Source organism: Scleropages formosus, chromosome 5 (assembly GCF_900964775.1).
Source record: "Scleropages formosus chromosome 5, fSclFor1.1, whole genome shotgun sequence".
NCBI lineage: Eukaryota > Metazoa > Chordata > Actinopteri > Osteoglossiformes > Osteoglossidae > Scleropages > Scleropages formosus.
Window position 1 is genome coordinate 19,542,221 of NC_041810.1, and position 16,043 is coordinate 19,558,263.

At 42.9% G+C, this 16,043-nt stretch overlaps 1 protein-coding gene across 2 annotated transcripts; it reads left to right on the forward strand.

Annotated features, from left to right (window-relative positions):
- Positions 1 to 3,446: 3,446 nt before the first annotated feature.
- On the forward strand, positions 3,447 to 15,841 carry LOC108925654 (3-oxo-5-beta-steroid 4-dehydrogenase). Of its 2 annotated transcripts, none has more exons than XM_029252449.1 (9): positions 3,447 to 3,572; positions 10,861 to 11,028; positions 11,142 to 11,258; positions 11,491 to 11,568; positions 12,415 to 12,537; positions 13,216 to 13,325; positions 14,457 to 14,622; positions 14,747 to 14,829; positions 15,723 to 15,841. In XM_029252449.1, exons 1-9 carry the CDS (start codon positions 3,561 to 3,563, stop codon positions 15,763 to 15,765), a joined length of 900 nt encoding a protein of 299 aa, XP_029108282.1. In that variant the 5' UTR covers positions 3,447 to 3,560; the 3' UTR covers positions 15,766 to 15,841. The 2 variants fall into 2 exon arrangements, with proteins under 2 accessions (XP_029108282.1, XP_029108281.1); XM_029252448.1 differs by lacking the exon at positions 3,447 to 3,572 and adding an exon at positions 9,548 to 9,862.
- Positions 15,842 to 16,043: the final 202 nt, after the last annotated feature.

Genomic DNA, 16,043 nt, shown 5'->3' on the forward strand with positions numbered 1-16,043 from the left:
AAGGAACTATGTTTCAAACCATGTTCTCATGTTTGTGTTAAAATACCCATGTGCTGCGATGGGTAGATTAAGCTGGGGGAGGATGTTGTTTTCCAAAGGTCTCATTCATTAGATGCAGTTTCTGTGCAACCTGAATAAAAACATGTTTCAAATGATAACCCATCGGCCTTGAAAATGTTTTATGATCTGTTAGAGCAGAGTCGAAATCAGATAATGTCTTACGTGCATTTTCTCAGGAATGAATGCATCTCATATCTATCATTAGAAGGAAAACAACAACAAAAAAGCAAATGTTAAGCAAAAATAATGTCACAGGCTATCTAAGCCATTCCCTCTGAACAGGTGCGCATCTAGAAGGAGGACATTTCCTGACTCCATAGGAAAGTTTTCCAGATCTGGGGCCCTCAGTCTCCAACTGTGAGAAAAGCTGCGGAAAAAGACAAATGCTGATCATAAGTATTCCATAATTTACACTGTCAGAAAACTGTTATAAAAATATTACTCATTCACTAGTGACAACTGCCTGTCTTAATGCAGGGTCACAGCCATCCAGAGCCTGTCCCAGAAGCACAGGGTACTTAACATGGTAGGGTACACCCTGGAATGTGATGTCGTGTATTGGTAGATTCTTTAATTGTTATTAAGGAGGTGTCTGCAAAACTGGCTTATGACTTCAGTGCACTGGCAGAAATAGAGTCTTCAGTCAATTTCCACTCGCAGGCACTTGAACAATGAAGCTGCTAAAATGAGTGATTTTTCCTGTTTGATAGAGGTTTCCCAACAGCTAGATGGTCCGGACAGGAAATGAAGAACCTCAGGAGAGCTAGAGGTGTAGATGGTGGTCAGAGATTTCCGAGTGGGAAGCCGCAATATGAGAGGATGCATAGGGAATTGCTGGGGGAAAAGTGGAAGACCTGGATATCAACGTAGTAATGACTGGGGAAGCTGCAAGAGGTTATGACAGCTGTGGGAAAGTGTGTAGACAGGAAAAAATAAAGAGCCCAAGACTGGGCCCTGTGGAACACCGGTCGAGTGAGACTAAAGGGAAGAAAAACACGTGTGCGTGCTGTCTGATAAGAGTTTGCAACAGCAGGATTGGCCGGCAAGGAGATGGAGGATCTGAGTTATTGAAAGGTTGAGTTGTAGATCAGTCATCCAGGAGAAGATGTCAGAGAGACATGCTCTAATTATGGCAAGACATTGATGCTGTTTGCTCCTCAGAACGTGATTTCCTTTGAGGAAACGTCAAAAAGCAAACACGTAATGAGAACAACACAGCAGTCAAATGGAGAAAAAAAGTCTATTAATCATAAGGGGGATGGAATGGTAGCGCAGCAGACGTGGGTTTAAATTCAGTTCACTGTGTGCAGTTTGCACGTTCTCACCGCAGTTGTGTCCATTTTCTCCAGGTGCTCCAGTTTCTGCCCACAATCCAGTGACATGCATTACAAGGGTAGTGGTAACTAAATAGTAGTTAGTGTGTGTGTGTGTGTGTGTGTGTGTGTGTGTGTGTGTGTGTGTGTGTGTGTGTGCAGTTACCCTGGGATCAACTGACTTCCACTCCAGGGTGTGCCCTGCCTCACATGCTCTGCTTCTGGGATGGGCTCCTAACCACTTGTCATTAATGGATAATGAGAAGGTTCAAACAAAACTAACCACCCCCTAGTTGTTAGCTAAAGGAAAATGTACAGCTTCTAAAGATCTTTTTCCGCTAGGTGGAAAGTCGCTATAGTCGACTTTCGAACACTTGCGTGAGCTTGCATGATAGGTCGGAGCTGCAAATTTCCAATTCCCTTTTACTATTTTTTTTTTTAAGAAGACCAACATGCGGTTCTTGAACCCTTGCATTTATTCATTTAGCAAACGTTTCTCAAAAGTAACCGTTAATAATTACCACACACACACACACACACACACACTTTCAGAACCGCTTGTCCCATATGGGGTCACGGGGAACCGGAGCCTACCCGGCAACACAGGGCGTAAGGGACACACCCAGGATGGGACACACCCAGGATGGGACGCCAGTCCGTCGCAAGGCACCCCAAGCGGGACTTGAACCCCAGACCCACCAGAGAGTAGGACTGTGGTCCAACCCACTGTGCCACTGCACCCCCCAAATGATTAGCATGTAATATTTATTTGACATATTTATCCAAGGTGACTTCCCATGCTAGATACACTGCACGAAACTCCCGACTGTAATTCACCCCTTTATACACGTCACAGCAATGTAACACACATACACATATTCATTCTTGCATATTATGGGCAATTCACAGTCATCAAGTCTCCTGACCCATGTGTCGTTGAACTGTGAGAGGAACCCAGAGTACCTGCCAGAAGAGATATTGCACAGACTGAGTGGGTGTCCAAGGGCACAATGCAGGTGCTATAAAACACCAGCCCTACCCGCTCGACCATGATATGTCAGGATTCTGCAATGAATCATCTAGTTTTTTTTCTGTTCAGCTGTGGTTCTTGTCTGTGGAACGTGTGCCATTTCAACTAAATGAATTTTTAATAATTTAAGTTTTAAAAGCATTTAAATATCATATTTCAAATGAATATTATGAGTTCTTTGGAAAAAAATGACAAATTAACTATGTAATCTGTCTATAACCTCTTTAGCAGTCTTTTTACATCACTGCAACATGATATGTCTTACAATGTATAAACACACTCATTTTTCTAAGAAGAGAAGAAAAAGCATTTTGGGACGTTTTGTTGACATCTTCCATGAACACAGCCGACTGAAATGGACACTATCTTTTCTCTGCCCTTTTTGGGGCAAAATGTGAACACATGGAAACCTAGACTAAACAATACTTTACGAACAGACATATCATTGTTAGCCAGCCAGTTGCTCCTGCTCGTTCCTTCTTGTTGCAGAGAAGGAACAGCTGCAGTCATTATCTGCATTTTTACTTGGGCTGTGACGGCTTGTGATTATTTTTTTAAAGCAGCGTAGACAAGGCAGGACTACAATTGTAAATGCGTCAGCTCCATTCACACCATTGTCAGATGACACCAATCTGTCTCAGCAATGAGGTTGAAAGAAAAAGTTTAAAGACATATGCCGACAGGGACCGAGCATCTTTAGAACAAAAGATACCATTAAAACTACTAATAGCGGTTCAGTTAGTGCAATGAAATTACCCTGTTTAATATACTCCAGTGGATTACTTGACATCGTATGTTTGTGCTTGAAGCTCTTTCTCAATAACAACACCAAGATTACAGACTGTTTAAGGCCCAGAACATTCTAGAAAACTATTAATAAAATCTATACTTTTATTTCTATTTACATCTAAAGGGTCCAATGATTAAATCTGCCATGTTTCGTCCAGAAGTAGAAGGCGGACTCAATTGCGGAGCACACAGGAGTTTATTTAAGGACAGGACAGGAACCGTGGTTGGGGACAGGCGTGGGTCTTTGTACTGCAAACATTGTTTACCAGGCAATCCAGAATCGTGGTCAGTGAATAGAGGCAACAGGTCAAACACGGATCAGCGCACAGGAAGGTAGAGGCCATGGGAGAAGGACTCAGGCAGGAGGAATGGGAACAAGGGTGAGCTACAAAGAGCAGTGTTGGCAAACAAGCTTTGCTTCTGCCTTATATCCTTCCAGGTGTATCTGATTAGAGTGATGGCGTGGGCGTGACAAAATCAATGTTTAATTATCAATATCAAAAGGATAAAAACATAATTCTGAATAACCCAGAGTCTTATGGATAGGGAGAGCATCAGGACAATATTTTCAAACTGGAACATAAAACCCAAAATACCAAATGTGTTACAAAATATCTGACAGATTAAGTGTGAGAATTCCCTCAAAACAACTGTCTGACTTGCTAGTGCAAGCCCCATAGTATTTGTCATACCTATTTGGTCAGAGGTAATATGTTCTCTTGAGTTTTTATTTAGTTGATGGTCTTTGCAGTTTACCCTTCCAGTACTAAGGGATTTTTTTAATGTGCTTAAGAAGTGGGAAGAAAGAAGACATGCCCCTCAATTATCAATAACTGCTTGTTAAATGCAGGCTGAAGAGGGTTCATAACTGACATTTGGGGCAAGATAATCATACCCACAGTCATTCAGAATCAGAATGAGTTTTATTGGCCGATGTGCTGACGCACACAAGGAATTTGATGTGGTTCTTCATGCTTCCAGTATTTACAGACAACAAACAGCTGACACAGAATAAATAAGATATTTACACTAGAGTATGAATGGTAGTGTAAGTAGAAAAAAATGTAAACAAGAAGTAAATTACAAAAGTGATTGGATATTGAATATTGCACATAAGAAGTAGAGGTAAGTTGTATAAGAGGTCAGCATTGCACAGAAGTTAAAATTGCACCCAATGCAATAGATGTTGCACTGACAGGACCTACAGGGGAGTGTTGACTGTTGATGGGAGTGATGGCCTGAGGGAGAAAAACTGTTCTTATGTCTGGTCATTCTGGTGGACGGTGCTCTGTAACGCCTGCCAGAGGGGAGAAGTATAGACAGTTCAATACAATAGAAAGACTCCACCTTCACCTAAAACAAATGTATTTCGATTGTGGGAGGAAACCAGAGCCTTCCTAGTACTCATGATGTCTCACATCATAGCAAGAGGTTGATAGTGACTTAAAGCCAACAGCTGCCTGAAACCAAGCAGGATGTTTTTCCACACCATTTGGACATCATCCTAAACCATCAAAAATGACCCTAAGTGGCTGTGTGGTGGTAGATGGGGGAAAGGCAGAAGCCATGGTGCCAAAGAGGGCTGTAGTGCTGAGGTGTAAAGGGGGGAGGTATGGTAGCGGCCACAGCTGACAAGACTTGTGTGAAGTATCCATGTTTATGGAGAAGGGGGAAGTGTCGGGGGAGCAGAGGGGGTTGATATAGGGAAGTGTGAACTAGGGTGAAGGGGGAAGGGTCTTGTGCCAGGAAGCACTAAGCAGAGACATTTATCAAACCTGTTTGAGAACTGGTTTATCTCATCGGCCTTGTCAATGTCACTCTTTGCTAAGCTGTCACTTTACTGTTTACTGCTAGCAATGTTATTAAATATCAATATTTAAAAATTACAGTGAAATAGCAACAGAATCCATTCATCATCAGCTACAATTTTCAACCAGTTACTTTGCTTAATATAGATTTTAAACCTAATTAAAAGTTTGGATCATGGGGGTGCGGTGGTGCAGGTCATGCTCTGCGGTGGGTCTGGGGTTCAAGTCTTGTCTGGGGTTCTTTGGGACAGACTGGTGTCCCCTCCTGGGTGTGTCCCCTCCAGCCTTACACCCTGTGTGTTGTCCGCTTAAGCTCCAGCTTTCCGCAAGCGGTTTCAGACGATGTGTGTGAGTTTGGGTCATAGGCTGGAGCCTCTCCTCTAAAATGATCAAACCTTACTGGAATTATCATCATTAGGCTTGGCTCTGACTATATGTATTCTACTTTACATAAATTTTTATAGCAGAGTAGGAAGTGTCTGTCTTGTGCCCGGAGCATGCAACATCAGTGATGCTTGTGCCCACCTGCTTCCTCATTCTAGACTTGTACAAGACCTAAAGGGTAGGCAGGGGTGCACCAATGATCCTCTCAGCCATCTTAAATGTCCTTTGTAGCCCATTTCTGTCCAAGTTGGTAGCCGAACTAAACCAGACACTTATAGCAGAACACAGGACAGCTGAGTAGAACTAGATCAGCAGTTTCTGCAGCAGGTTGAACTTGATGGAATTAATTAGGAATAATTAATTGATGGAATTCAATGGAGTTTCTAATTCATTCTTTGACAGCTCAGACAGGTAAGAACTATTATGCTGTTAAAGATTTCATAATCTAATGTTCAGTTTAAGATTTAAGGATTGGAGAAGAGGACCATTTCATTTCAATTAAATTTAGAGGGGAACTATAGTAGAGAGCAGAAAACACATTCTGAGAAAAGTACAGCTGATCTGAAAGATAAGCATTTGAGCCCATTCTTGAATGATTAAAAGGATAACAGTTTCGAAGGAAAGAAGGAGATCATTCCACAACATCAGGGCCAAAACAGGGCCTGTGGACTTTGATTTTGATTTTATTGAAAGAGCCAACTGCAATTAACCCCTTAATGAGGGGAATTTAGAGGGGAGTAACTTTTTCACACCTGCGATACATTTAATAATCTTCACATCATGGAAATGACATTTTTAAAAAACTGTCTTCATTGTCTCAGGCTACCTGAAGTGACAAAAAGATCTGATGCCTAAAGGCTACAAAAATAAAGAAAAACAGGAAAATCTTAGCATATGCTTTTTCTCTGCACTTTATCCATCTCAGGGGCAAAGTCATAATCATCACAGTGCTTACTCCTGACATTTCCATTGCAGAGGTTCTACACTGACTGAAGAAGACTTAAAGCCATTTTATCCTCTCATATGTCATTAAAGGCTAGGCTTCCAATGAAGTGTATGCAGTGCTGTATAGTGGCCACAAGTGGGATGAGGTTGTGAAAGGATCCTGGGGAGGGAACTTCCCCTCCTGTACAAATGAAGGGGCACAGGGAGAGGTTGTTGTTGGTGCTATCAAATCAAACCTCCTTTGGTTCATATGGTAGAAAGAAACTGCACTTAAGAATTACACGCCTGCATCTATGTCTCTCTTTCTGCTAATGCAATGTAGGCATTGTATTTTCTATGAGATGTATGTCACTTTGGAGAAAAGCATCTGCTAAATGAATAAACCTGACCCATAGAGACCACCCATGTGGTTTTCATGTCAAGGGAGGAACAGAAGTGGGTTGCCAGTGCCTTCTTTATGTTGGGAAGGCATATGCAGGGAGAAATATGGAGTCGCCATGCCCCTCGAGCAGGACTCGAACCCCATAGAGCAAGGTACCAGTCAAACCTGCTGCACCACCACATACAGGGAGCAGTACTGGACTACATTTCAAAAGGAAGTTACCACTTCTGCCCTGCTTTGAGAAAATAAGCAAAGTCTGTCTGGCACAACCACAAGATATGGAAACATGTAGTTAAAATCAGTGGGGTTTTGCTGAGCCACAAGCAGGACATTACAATTCCCATATGAGGCCATCTGGTACCCTAACCACACCCTCACCTCCCAGACTAAAGGCTGCATTAGGAAGGAACTCATTTATGCAACAAGCACAAGCTGTAAGCAATAAAGGTGTAAATTCCCCATGTCTCGGTTATATCCTTCAGCCATGAAATGATCTCTGGTTCTCTTTACCTCTGACTGAATGCTATACTTTTATCTCTAGACCTTTTTTCTCTTACCTTCTAGCGTAATCTTTTGTGCCTGTACTTGGTGTAGTTGGAACCCTCTCCTTTCCTGGGTCTTTGTTCTGAATATGAGCCAGAAAATGCAAAAGGGACTTTTTATGATGTTCAGGAGCTGTAAAAGGGGTGGGCTTGGAGATCAGGATTAAACCAGGGTTTAGGGACAGTCTTTAGGTCAGGGAAAGGTGCAGGTAGAGTCTTGGGAATAGGAGCAGATGACATAAAGGAGATTGCTGGGCAAAGGTCATATCAGGACTAAGGATGGGTTCCAGCAGGAAGGTTGATGAGCTGAGGAAAAACAGGATTTGCTTCTTTCAACTCTTTCCAAGTCCAGTCTGTTTACAAAGCTTTTAAGTTTCAGTTTACAGGGCACACCTGGGTCTTTTTGCCTCGTCACCAGCTTCTCCCTAGATGTAGACTTATTCCTAGCATGGCGGAATGAAACATGGTGCAAAGAAACAAACTGTACTTAAAAATCATGTATCTATATCTAAGTCTCTCTTTCTGCTAATATAATACACACATTGTATCTTCTAGGAGATGTATGTTGCTTTGGAGAAAAGCATCTGCTAAAATAATGTAAATCTAGTATGTAGGTGTGTAACTGGGGCTCCAGCTTGGCATATCACTCAACAACAAACATTTTGTCTCTTTGATTGCCCCTGTGTCTCCATTCACGCTCTCCCTGTGTACAACCACCAGGATATCATTTTTTTCTAAATACACTTGTGTAGCTGGAAAAGAGTTTGGTACAGCTGTGCCTAGTCCATGTAGGAAAAAAACAATTTATGACACGCATGCACTCACTGTCTGAAACCGCTTGTCCCAAGCAGGGTTGTGGTGAACTGGAGCCTGACCGGACAACACCGATCAGCTACTGGGCACCCCAGCCACCGCCGGACTCTCTCCCTCCTACAAGGACGGTTCTGGTGGCCATCCATCCAGGAGGACATCCAAGAGTATGTCGATGCTTGTGAGGCCTGTGCACAGGCCCAGAGCCCAAACCAGAAACCAGCAGGTTTGCTCAAATGCTTGCCCGTCCCCGCACAACCCTGGTCCCACGTAAGGGTCGACTTCTTGGTGGATCATCCCCTGTCTGAAGGTAACGCTGTCATCCTGACTATCATAGACCATTTCTCGAAGGTGTGTCACCTAATTCCGCTACCTCAACTCCCCACGGCACTGGAGAATGCAGAGGCCTTGTTCCAGCATGATTTTCACCTCTACGGTCTACCGGATGACATCGTGTCAGATCAAGGTCCCCAATTCACATTAAGGGTGTGGAAAGCATTCTGGCGCAAGTGAGGGGTGTCGGTGAGCCTGACCTCTGGGTACCACCCTCAGGTAAACTGCCAGGTGGAGAGACTGCACCAGGACATAAGCCATTTCCTTTGCAGTTACTGCGGCCAGAAGCTGCATCAGTGGGCCTGGTTTTTGCCCAGGTGTGGGGCCATGCAGTACCTGGTGCATTGGGAGGGGTATGACCTGGAGGAGAGATGCTGGGTGCCTGGGCAGGATATTCTGGACCCGAAGCTGATCTCGAATTTCCACAGGAACCATCCAGACCGACCGGTGCCCAGGCCCAGGGACGCTCTTCCAGAGCCCGTAGGGCAGCAGGGGCCGTCCGTGAGGGGTTGGGGGATACTGTCATGCCCACGCCCTCACGCCAGACAACCGCACCTGCCCTGAATCAGAGCAGCAGGGTATAAGAAAAAAACCGTGCTGGCTCACCTGGTTGTGGAACCTTGTTGAGTAAAGTTGCTTCTCCTACAAAGGGATAAAACCATGCTTCCCTCCTCATCCTTCCAGTCCCTTTTCATCCTTTGCCCTTCGTTCCCTATTTGCTGCGTTCCCAGTTCCAGATCTCCTGCTTGACCTGGATTCCTGTCTGTGCCTCGAATAACCCACACCTGTCCCCTACTACGATCCTTGCTTACTCCTTGTTCGGTACCCACAATAAACGAGCTTGCAATTGGGTCCACACCAACTCTTCGGTCTCCTGGCCACATACAGTGGAAAAAAACAATACATTCCTGTAGGTCCACTTACTAATGATTGGTTCCTACCTGGACTGGAAACACCCTTATGTGCCCTCAGCATTACACACACACACACACACACATTTTCAGAACCGCTTGTCCCATATGGGGTCACGGAGCCTACCCGGCAACACAGGGTGAAAGGCCGGAGGGGGAGGGGACACACCCAGGACGGGACGCCAGTCCGTCGCAAGACACCCCAAGTGGGACTCGAACCGCAGACCCACTGAAGAGCAGGACCCGGTCCAACCCACTGCGCCACCACGCCCCCTCCCCTCAGCATTAATTTCCCTTTATTTATGAGGGACCGCAAATGCATTGATTATCTTTTCTTTAAGTGTGTTACTGGGGTCAGAGCTCATTGAGACCAAAGGTAACAATACATGACTAATTAAGCTGACTATTCCAACCCCTGCCTTCCTAACTATAAGCTTACATTCCAAAGGATCATAGAGAAAGATGAATCTAACTGTTGGGAGCCACTCAATTTATCTGAGTGATGGAAACAAAATCCCACTTATTGGACTGGGAACCTATAGCGATCCTTACAAAGTAAGATTTTTTAAAATATGTTTATTCTTTAAATCTTATCATGAATGTTGTGTTTGTGTTGAAGATAGGGTTGCCCGGTTCAAGATTCAGGAGAGCCCTGTGTGTATAGCTTTGTGTGCAACTTGAATCATTCCAGTAAAACTGCTCTGTTTCTTTCCTCTTTTCTCTGAGACGCCATATGTGTTTTTGTTGGGATTAAACAGCTAGAGATTTTGTGGGAAAGGTTGAGTTTTTGGGTACACAAGGTATACATTGTTTGCTCAGAGTCTGGTAATCAAACCTAGTGCCATATGTGTTCCATATTGACACTTATTTCCAAGAGGATATGAGCATTTTCAGTCATCTGTATCCTTCTGTTGCTTACACGCACCTTTTTTTTACTCTGAGTTGTGGTTTGCTTTGGAAAAAGGTATTTTGCTAAGTCTAAAAAACCCAACTGCCAACATGGTGAAAGATAAAAATTCTCCAAAACTTTCTTGTTGCTAGAAAGATGATGAAATTAATGTCCTGTGCAGTAATTCATGTTTGATGTGCATGTGGTAAAGATGCTTAGAGGAGATACAGGTGTTACACAGAGAAGAAAACAAGATCAGACTAATTTCATAAAGCCAATGTTACACAACCTCACCTGAACAGTAACAGTCTTACCTGCAGGGTTGCATTTGCTGTTGCGGCAGTGCGTTTTCATGTTTCTGTGATAGTTATTAATTTAGCTGATGCTTTTCTCCAAAGCAACTTAATGTTAAGCCACCTGCAATTATTCACTCGTCATTGCTGGTGCAGTTTAAGAAAAGTGATTTGCTTAATGCTACTACAGGAGGGAGTGGGATTCAAACCTATGCCTTTTGAGTCTAAAGGGAACAATTTAAACGCTGCGCTACCACCTGCCCTTGTTCTCCTGACATCTGAAAATCTTTCCAGAACCAATTCAGTCTTCACAGTTGTGTTCAGCATCATATTTAGAGTGTCCAGCTTCACAGTGGTTTTACTCTTGTCAGACTCCCAAAGGAACAGCCTATGAGTCCGTGAAGTGCGCCATCAATTTTGGATACAGGCACTTTGATGGAGCTCTCGTGTATTTCAACGAGCACGAAATTGGACAGGCCATTTGTGAGAAAATAGCAGATGGAACCGTCAAACGAGAAGAGATCTTCTACTGTGGGAAGGTGTGTGTCTGTGTGATTGGAGTCTAGTAACCATACACACATTGGCTCATTCATGCTATAGGATGCACTGATTTGACTTCCTCTATGTTAATATTCATTGCTGGTGACCACAGTTGTGGAATACCTTCCATCCCCCTGAGCTGGTGAGGCCTGCTCTTGAGAAAACCCTGAAAACCCTGCAGTTTGACTATGTAGACCTCTACATCATCGAGCTCCCGCTGGCCTTTAAGGTATAACCTCTTCACAGTGACTTTGTTCTCCACCACCATAGAATTGTCTAAACGTTAGCAGTTTGAATGTCAGCATAGACATTGATATATCTGGATCACCAATGGAAGGGATCACTTCTCATTAGCATGTTTACTGTCATTGGAACCGCAGGTGTGATGAGGTGTGTAGCAATAATGTACTTGTAAACAAATGCATCATCCTTGTTTGTGCTGAGTCTGTGATCTTCCACAGCCTGGAGACACCTTTTACCCCAGGGATGAGAACGGCAAGTACATTTACCATAAAGCAGACCTCTGCGCCACGTGGGAGGTGGGTCACGCGTGTCATCAAAATTCATTTTTTACAATATCTGTTGAATGAAAAAAGAAAACGAGTTAATCTACCCAAGTCTGGGTGGGAATCTAGGTCTGACATGGGTGTGGTCAGGCTCCTCCCTGCCAGCCCCATCGTTTTATATCTATGTATTTACATTTACTGCATGGTGAGGATCTGTTTTACATGTCTATAAGTACTATATCCTATCTTCACTGTGCCTACATGTATGTAAGGGGACAGCTGATGCCTTTGGACCCAAAAGTCATAGGTTCAGATTCTACCTCCAGCTTTAGTACACTTGAGCAAGGTGCTTGCTGTAAAATTGCTCCAGTAAAATTACCTGGCTGTATAAATGGGTAAATAAGTATCTTAACACTGTAATTTGCTTTGGAGGAAAAAAAAAATATACTTATAATACATGCAATTGCACATGCACTCCAACAGTTTCTTTAATTGTTTGTCCTACTGTCCTGTTGTTTTACTGTATTATTTTGTTTGAATTCTTTAATTTTCTTTTTTTAATACTTAAATGGTTGTTTTATATTGTTTTATGTTGTCTGAAGAACTCAGGGAATATCATTACAATTTCGTTGTTTTGCACTGCAGTACAGTGACAAAGTCTTCAATTCAGTTCAATGCTCCACACTTTATTGGGGCATAGATGCCCTTGACCTTTGAGTCCTTGTCTCCTTACGCAGTGTCACATGATAACAACACTGACTGTGTAGATTTATTTCAGCAGGGCCATTTTATGCTTTTGACTGCAGTAAAGTGTGTGTGTGTGTCTGTGAATATGGTCCAAACACTTTCATTTAACTGTATAAACACATGTCTGAATAGGCACTGGAAGCCTGCAAGGACGCTGGACTAACTAAGTCCATTGGAGTATCTAACTTTAACCGCCGACAGCTGGAGATGATTCTGAACAAACCAGGCCTTAAACATAAGCCTGTCTCCAATCAGGTCTGTGTCCTGAGCCCTACACGACTGTTCAAATACAAGTGTTAATATGCAACCACAAGATTAGATTGAGTACCGTTTGGCAAGCAGTGCAATAAGATAACAGGTATCCTGTCCCGATCAGAATTATTTGAGAACATCATGATCAGAGGTTTTGTTGAATTCCCAGAATGAATGACACCAAAACATCAAGTTAAAATTTTTTATGGCTTAAATTCAGGGTTTGGTCTGAAGTACAAAAATATTCCAGGGCAGTTTATTTTTTCACTAGTTTCACATGTTCGTTAAAAATGTTAATATTGGATAACAATATAAATACAATAGCTTTTTAATTTCATTCTTATGTTGCCCTATTTTCTCTTTCATTTCTAAATCTGTTTTCTGCACCATCACAACAGTCACATTTTTGCTTGTTAGCCATTAAAATGTAACTTATGCTTTTGTAACTAAAACACAATTGCTGATTAAAAACACGTATCGGGTCAATAAGAAATATGGTGCTTTGTAGCAGCCTGGCCAGCCGATACATTAACTCAAAAATAATATAATAAGGTTAATGTGACGTCCATCGTAAGTCTGAGTTGTCGTTAGTTGCATAAGTCGAGGACCACATGTGAACAAGAGAACCGTGACAATTTTTTTTTTTTTATATTGAATTTGGAATGTTTTGTTTTGCTACAGGTTGAGTGCCACCCATATTTTACTCAGCCCAAGCTGCTGGAGTACTGTCGGCAGAACAACATTGTGATTGTAGGATACAGCCCCCTGGGGACCTCCAGAGATGCCTCCTGGTAGGAACACCCCCATGTTCAGGAGCGAACCTCCTAATCCAGGGAATACCACAGGCCACCTGCGTGATGTCAGAGTCCAGCAGGGACTGGACACATCTCCCAACGTATAGCAGTGCAGTACAGCACCTGTCCACCTCCTTGTGTACAGTAGATCAACTTAGGCGTGGATGTACAGATTCCTGACCATTTGCACTGATGTCGGCCAGTCAGGAGTTACTAAGGAGCCATAGTAGTTAGTTAGTTATGCCTACTACCCCTCCGGGGGCATATGCCGCTAACCAGAGCTCTCCAGGTGTCTCTGTCCTGATCCAGTGTCTCCAGCTGTCCCCAGGTGTGGCCTATCCTCTTGACATCTGCCTCCAGGTCACAGTGCCAAGCGCTTCTTAGGTGGCCTAGTTTCCTTTTCCCCTGGGGGAGTCCAAGTGAGGGCTTTACTAGTAATGCTGGAAGATGGTTTGTGAAGGGTGCGGCCTATCCATCTCCAGCATTGCTAAAGAATTACTTCGGATCCATATTGAGTGGTTCATTGACAGTTTAAAATAATGAGACCAGAGATCAAGGTAGAGCTGAACAAGCTGAGTGTCTCAATTTAAGCAATACAAATTATATATTCATGAACACCAGCAAAAGTAATATATGGGGCCCAAAATGATATGTATATTTCAATGTCCAAAGATAAAAGCAAAAATTGCATTCTCAAAATTGTCCCAAATGTCCAGTGAAGGCTTCAAAACAGAGAAACAAGTGGGGAAAAATTGAAAAAATAAACCTATTTCCGCAAGTAAAATCTCACCAAATGTACATCTGAAACTGATTATCTGGTCTTCTCAAAACAAGTGTATTCAGGCTGGATCAATATTTTTCTGCAGTTTTTTTCTTTTTAGCTGCACAACACAGGCATTTACCTCCATGGAGAATGTATTTTATTGAATGATCAACAATGTCGGCCAGCAATTATCACATGACCTTCTAACTCACATTTCATTGACTAGATCTTGCAGATTTTGATTTTCAAAATAAATATGCAGCAACTGAAATTTATGTGAAGATTTTGTAACTGGGTTATATGTTTTTGCTAGTCCCATGCAGGTAGGGGAGAATAAAGAGGCTCAAATTTTTATTGTGCTACAGGGTCAACTTGAAGTGCCCCCCATTGTTGGAGGACCCACTGTTGGTCTCCATTGGGAAGAAGCATGGAAAGTCTGCAGCTCAGGTGGTGCTTCGCTTCAACGTGCAGCGAGGTGTCGTCGTCATCCCCAAGAGCTTCAACCAAAAGCGCATAAAGGAGGATTTCGAGGTGGGCCCTCAAGGCTCATCCACTAAGTGATATTAGAGAGTGTAACCAGCAGTGTCCTCCTACCGTATTGACGACCACGTAACTTTGTTCACATAACTTTAAACCACTTGTTTCCCTGATACAGATATTTGACTTTTCCCTCACTGAAGATGAAATGAAAGCAATTGAAGGGCTGAACAAAAACATTCGTTTTGTTGAACTTCTCATGTAAGTGACGATGATCCTTCTACCACCTATCCTGTGGTGTCGGGCCAGCAGGTAGCCCTTGAACGTGAAAGTTGCTTGTTCTATTTTCAGTCCTGCTGTTATCCTTAGTATTATTTGAATGAGTTAATTAACCAGCTACAAACTGACAATGTTTAGAGTTGGCTTTTATTTTAGGTGCTAGTAAAAAGAATAATGGTAAATGGCAGTGTTTTCATTATCAATGATTTAGGGTTAGGGGGGCGCGGTGGCCCGGTGGCGCAGTGGGTTGGACCGGGTCCTGCTCTTCCGTGGGTCTGCGGTTCGAGTCCCGCTTGGGGTGCCTTGCGATGGACTGGCGTCCCGTCCTGGGTGTGTCCCCTCCCCCTCCGGCCTTACACCCTGTATTACCGGGTAGGCTCCGGTTCCCCGTGACCCCGTATGGGACAAGCGGTTTTGAAAGTGTGTGTGTGTGTGTGTGTGTGTGTGTGTGTGTGTGTGTGTGATTTAGGGTTACCATGGCTCACAAGTGGGCAGCCTTGTACTTGCAGATCATTTTTTTCCTGATCATTCTTTTCCTTTATAGAAGATTGCTTTCATGCTGGTTTTTCTAATTTCCACATTTTCATTTTTACATATAGACAAACGTAACATTAATTAAATTGTAAATTGTAAAGTGGATATTGTACTGTCCCTCTGTTAGAGTATTCTTGGATTACCTCTTATTACATTGTATTTGATCAAATTTACTATTGTTTGCATATCAGACCGTAACAGTTGTCAGAATTCCCAATCATCATCACGATTCCATGCACAAGATCTGGGTACAACCCTAAGCAGTAACTTTTTTGTGCACAATATCAAAACAAACTGGCTGAGTCTGTACTTGTTTGTAATATAATATTTGTGCTCTGCAGGTGGAGTGACCACCCGGAATATCCATTCCATGATGAATACTGAACTAGTGTCTTCTTCCAAGGGGCCAAGACACAAAAGTGCTCTACTGACTTCATTAAAGGATGTTTCTTGTTTCAAATATTGTTTGTGTACTAACTGATATGATTTTTGCTGGTAGTGCAGTGAGTAAAGCTGCTGTATTTGGACTCAAAGACTGCAGATTTGAATCCTACCTCCTGCCAAACTAGGTACTTGCCCTAAACTGTTCAAGAAAAATTAACCAGCTGTATACATGGGTAAATAATTGTAAGTAGCATAATGTTGCAAGTCACTTTGTCAAA

Bases quoted from the DNA above. Each gene is read 5' to 3' on its own strand.
- LOC108925654 (XM_029252448.1), top strand. From the start codon at position 9,770: ATGAATCTAACTGTTGGGAGCCACTCAATTTATCTGAGTGATGGAAAC. The intron at 11,029-11,141 runs GTGTGTGTCTGT...TGGTGACCACAG, and splicing joins AGATCTTCTACTGTGGGAAG to TTGTGGAATACCTTCCATCC. The intron at 14,830-15,722 runs GTAAGTGACGAT...TGTGCTCTGCAG, and splicing joins CGTTTTGTTGAACTTCTCAT to GTGGAGTGACCACCCGGAAT.